General features: G+C 42.3%; 1 protein-coding gene across 1 annotated transcript; it reads left to right on the top strand.

Moving 5' to 3' along the window:
- Positions 1–1,575: 1,575 nt before the first annotated feature.
- Positions 1,576–3,642, top strand: LOC104460605 (isocitrate dehydrogenase [NADP] cytoplasmic; the record flags this gene model as incomplete). The annotated part of the gene is made up of 2 exons (XM_010083559.1): positions 1,576–1,701; positions 3,351–3,642. Coding segments are annotated over exons 1-2 (414 nt in total), but the record flags the coding sequence as incomplete, so codon positions are not given.
- Between the last annotated feature and the right edge of the window lie 1,487 nt (positions 3,643–5,129).

Genomic DNA, 5,129 nt, shown 5'->3' on the forward strand with positions numbered 1-5,129 from the left:
GCAAAACCTATTGCTATGACTGACATAGTTTGACTTGTCTTGTTTAAGTAGGGACCAAGCCATGGTGCGTAGGTGTCTGTACATTTTGGCTTAAATGAACAGGATCGTTTCTCAGACTGTGTAAGTGCCAAAAGCAAATTTGAAGTCTCACAAGTAGTAATCTGTGCCTAGGCCACAGGGAGCATGATACAGTCATTATTTAGATAGTCACAACTGAAAATTGGGCCTGAAATACTTGCATGAATGGTTTCTAGACAGAGTGTGGTCATGTGAAGTTTGTTTTCCATGAGAACTAGAGAGGCCTAATATAAGCCAATATATCTTTCTTTGTTACAGGAGTGCCTCAGACTAGTTAATTTTTCAAGTTTATGTGCTCATAGTAAATAAAGTCTTAGTAACTCAAAACCTCGTTTTACTTTTTTTCTTAAATTTTATTTTTGCTTTTAAAAACTTTGTAAAAGTGTGGTGCAGTAGCTAGAATACAGCTTTAAAAGTTTATTGTCTTCCCAAACTAAAGATGCTTAATGGATTGGATTCTGGAAATACAGCATAAGGTAGTTTAATTAAAACAAAACCTGAACCAGGGAGCAGTCTCCTCACGTGCTTGTAACTTGGGGCCCTTGCATTGCAAACCTCACACCTCTGAATAACTTCATCTAGACGAATAGACTCTGTGTACAGTAGGATCCCTCATTCTGGTTAGAGCTGTGATCAGGCACAAGGGCTTGGTATCTCACTGTAGTATCCTAAGATCCGCATACAAGAATGGGGCTGTCTTGGGAGGAGGAACTTGCCAAGTCATAGCTCTTGCACAATCAGAGCTGAGAACCAAGGAACTGTGTCTGTTAGAAAGCAGGGCAGTGTGTTAGAGCAGCTCAGTGGCTTTGGGGGTTGGGTTTTGTCAAGGAACAAAGTATAACTAGAAGGGCAGAGTTCAGGTTTATTTTTTGAGGCCTTGTGAACAAATAACTTGGGAAACCTCTGTTCCATACAGAAAACAAATCTGTCCAGTATTTATTTTAACTGCAGAAATAAAGCTTGCCACAAGAAAGTACTCTTGATGTGGCCCTTGGATTTCTGTACCTGTTTCCTTCCTTCCTGGGGAAGGAAGCTAATAAAGAAGCTGACAATGTATTATCTTAATAGTGCCAACAATATGAGCTGTCATTAAAATAATGTTCATAAGCCCCATTTTTCAGAAAAAGGGGGAGAAACAGGCAACTGGACTAGAACTCATTAAATCTAACAATAAACAGATTGAATCTACTTCTGTGGAATTTGGGGGAAGAGTTTTGTCATGCTTTCAAATTCTTTTGCACAACCATAATTAAAGCTTAAATCTCAGATATTAGCCTTTATTTTTATCCTCTGACATATCTCCTTAGGAGCTAGGGCTTTAAGACAAATACCAGTTAGCATGAAACTAGGGATAAACTGTGTTTATTTTCAAGACTTTTAGGAGAGATCCTGTATTCTATGTTCTAGTTGTGTTGTAAAAATGCAGAATACATGTATGGGTGATGTGTGTTGGCAGTTTTTAACTTAGGTTGGGTTTTTTTTATGTCTGTTGCAGCTCAAGATGTCTAAAAAAATCAATGGAGGCTCAGTTGTGGAGATGCAAGGAGATGAAATGACACGGGTCATCTGGGAACTGATTAAAGAAAAGCTGATTTTTCCTTATGTAGATCTGGATTTGCACAGGTAATGGCTCTTTATAACAGCCAGCCACTTTGTACTGCAACTTGTGTGCGTCATTAGGCATTGATTATGTTTCACTTAGCACTGAGAGCCTTATACCTCCTCCTACACTAGTGCAGAGAGGCTAACTATCTGGTTTTGTACTGGTAAAGTTCCCAGCAGACTCCCCTGGTTAACTTACCTATAGCCAACCTCACGAAGTACTCTGGAAAGCAGGGGCTCATGGTGAAGGTATTTTGTCAAGGTCTGGCAGCCCCTCTAGGGTTCCTCACAGCAGTAAGCAGTGAATGCTTAATTTTGAGTTAGGGTGTATTTTCCTGTACTGTGCCTATAAGAAAGTCTCTCACAGACATGAGAGAGTCTGCATTTTTATCTCCTATGTCTTGGCTTTCCAGCACCTGGGCAGTCTGCATGGCTTCCTGCAGCCTAAACAATTAGAAACGTGGGGTGTTTCAGCCACTCCCTGACTTGAAACCTAACATCTGTGAACTCGGAGTAGGTTAATGGCTTCTCACCATCTGTGTTTGAAGACCTGCCCAGAGGGCAAAAGGGTGGTTGTACGGTACAGACTCTGCCCTGATGTCTGTAAGCTTGAGCTCTGCTACTGACAGTTTGAGATAGTATTCCCTGAGCCTAGGCTGTGCTCCTATACTCTCTTCTGGGAGAAAAAAAAAAAATACTAGCAGCTGGTGTGGCTAAAGGGACATGTTATCTACAGCATCTGGTCAAGCAGAACGAATAATGTCTTCCCTTTCTAGCTACTGAGCTATAATTATTAGGGAAGTATCCAGCTGCATTGCTGCTAGCCATGTGGTCAGGGGCCTTCAATGGTATCTGCCATTATTAAACCCACAAGTCTGACCTCTTCCCCTGCTTCTGGAGTCACTTGTATACCACCTACATCAGGCTTTCTGCTTGCTGGTGTTGAGAACCAAACAAACAGGAACCCAGCAGCATAATACATGCACACAGTCTAGAGAACATCCCTTTCCAAAGAGGGGTGGGAAGAGGGAAAGCAGACCCCTGGCTGAGGCAGCACAATGGCTAGATTCATGTACAGCTGGCTATGCTTCAGGGCTGTCCCACGCTGGGCAGCCGTTGTTCTCCAAAAGCTATTAAAACTGGGAGTGTGGGAAACGTGCTTCCTCTGACTGTTTGAGGGGACTATTGGCAGTTTTGCTGCCAGAGCACGATTGCAAGTTCATTGTCAGAGCAGTTTTTAAGTCTAGTGTAGCTTCATGTGCTCAGTACATGAAGGAAGCCAGAACTCTCAGCACAAGAGGTTTGAAATAAAGGCCCATATTCATCTGGGGATTGTGCTGCTCCATGCCATTAGAATCCCACACTGAAAACTTCCATTGCAGGAAGCTCAAAAGGCAGAGGAGATACTGGCTATGTCCCATGCTGGCAGAGTGCCTCAGCCGTAAACTGAAGATGTCTTTTCTCCAACCTCCTACCAGCAGCAGAAGTATCAGTATATGACCCTTCGTTTTCTTCCAGTCCAGCAGCATTTGCACTGGAAGAGGGATAACTGCAGTTATGGCATAGTGCTGGAACTACACTCACAGGCACATATGGGGTCTAGTTTCTTTCCTGTTGGATGTGAACAAATGTCCTGGGCAGTTCTGACCATATTTGTGCAATTGTTACAGCTATGACTTGGGTATTGAGCATCGTGATGCTACAAATGATAAAGTAACTGTGGAAGCTGCTGAAGCCATAAAGAAATACAACGTTGGCATAAAGTGTGCAACCATCACTCCTGATGAGAAAAGAGTGGAGGAGTTCAAGTTGAAGCAGATGTGGAAGTCTCCCAATGGGACAATTAGAAACATCCTAGGTGGTACTGTCTTCAGGGAGGCTATTATCTGCAAGAACATTCCCCGGCTGGTGTCTGGATGGGTGAAACCCATTGTCATTGGCCGTCACGCTTATGGGGATCAAGTGAGTCACTCCAGTGCTTACCCGTCTTTTTATCTGAACAGGCTTAGTCCTGACTGGTATAGAGCTACAAAGACTTATGACATCCCTGTGCTGCTGCTTTATCCCTTGCACTCCACTGGGAACTGGGTACTTGCTAGCATTTTGTACAGCACCTGGCAAAGTGCAAGAGCCTGGTTCATGCCTCTCTTCCTTAGGGTAGCTGTATAAACAGCATTCAAGGGCCTGTGCTTGGATTAGATGGGTCTCTACCTAAACACAGCATATAACTCCTAAATTATTTTTCTTCACCTCTGCAGAACCTTCCTCCCTGCATAGCAATATCTTCAGTAAATGTCCTTTACGCTGCCCATTTTCTTATTTCTCAGAAGGACTTTCTGGTGGCAAATGTTGCTCACAGCAAAAATGGATCTGAGTGAGTGTTTTTGTTTTTTAGAAGTGGGCAAAGTTGCCTTCTGTGCATGGCTGTGGTTTTGTTTTCTTTTTTTTGTTTTGTTTTAAACTATGATCTGTTTCTTAAACTCGCTTGCACAGCACTCCTGTGGAGTTGGTATTTATGCTGTGGTACTGAAGTAGGGAAACGTTTAACAGAGCTCTCCTGGCAGAGGTAGTACAAGGCCATGGGAAGCCCTCACATGGCACTCAATGTAGTGCCCTTTGGGCAGCCCACAGGACAAGAATCAACTGTACTGTTCTCTGTGGGTAATGACATGCTGTAAAGCAGCCAGACATGACAAAGGAAAGGTCTTCTAGAAGAGCCAAGTGCTTAAATAGATGGGTAAACTGACAAACTGAGGGCAAGTTGTAAGATTAGCTGGGGTGGAAAGGTAAAATAATAAATTTCCAAGAGGAAAGGAATTGCAGAGCCCTGACACTAGAAGAGAATAGGGTTCAACATCCTCGACAGTACTGAATAATTGAGGTCAAAATAATAATAGGAAACAATGGATTAAGGGGAAAGGATTGAAACCCTGCCAAAGTATGAGATTAAAGTAAAAAGAATAATATAAGAACATGTAAAGGACATATGAGCAAGATACTTCTGTAACCTCAGAACCACTCAGGGAACCAAATCCCTCAACAGGAGAGGAACTACATGAAAAAAGGATGACAAATTTCAAATAAATGTAACCTTAAATAGTATTGTTCAGGAGAACTGGGAAGAGGAGACACCATTTAAAAACTTCACATACATATTGGGTCTTCGTTTGAATCTGTATAGCTCAGAGGAGCAAAATGGTACCCATTTGCAGAATTGACCTTTCAAATGTCATATGATGGGTAGAAATAATGGCTTTTATTAAGGTGCTCTATGATTTCCCCCTTATTTGTGAGGACAATAGTTGTGATATTGTTGTAGTTTAAACCTGGCTGGCAGGCAAACACCACACAGCTGCTTGCTCACCCTCCAAGGGAAGGGGGGAGAGAATTAAAGAGATAAAGGGAAAAGAGATTCATGGTTTGAGGTAAGAACAATTTAATAACTAAAC

The sequence above is a fragment of the Pterocles gutturalis genome, unplaced genomic scaffold, assembly GCF_000699245.1.
Source record: "Pterocles gutturalis isolate BGI_N339 unplaced genomic scaffold, ASM69924v1 Scaffold54000, whole genome shotgun sequence".
Taxonomy (NCBI): Eukaryota; Metazoa; Chordata; class Aves; order Pterocliformes; family Pteroclidae; genus Pterocles; species Pterocles gutturalis.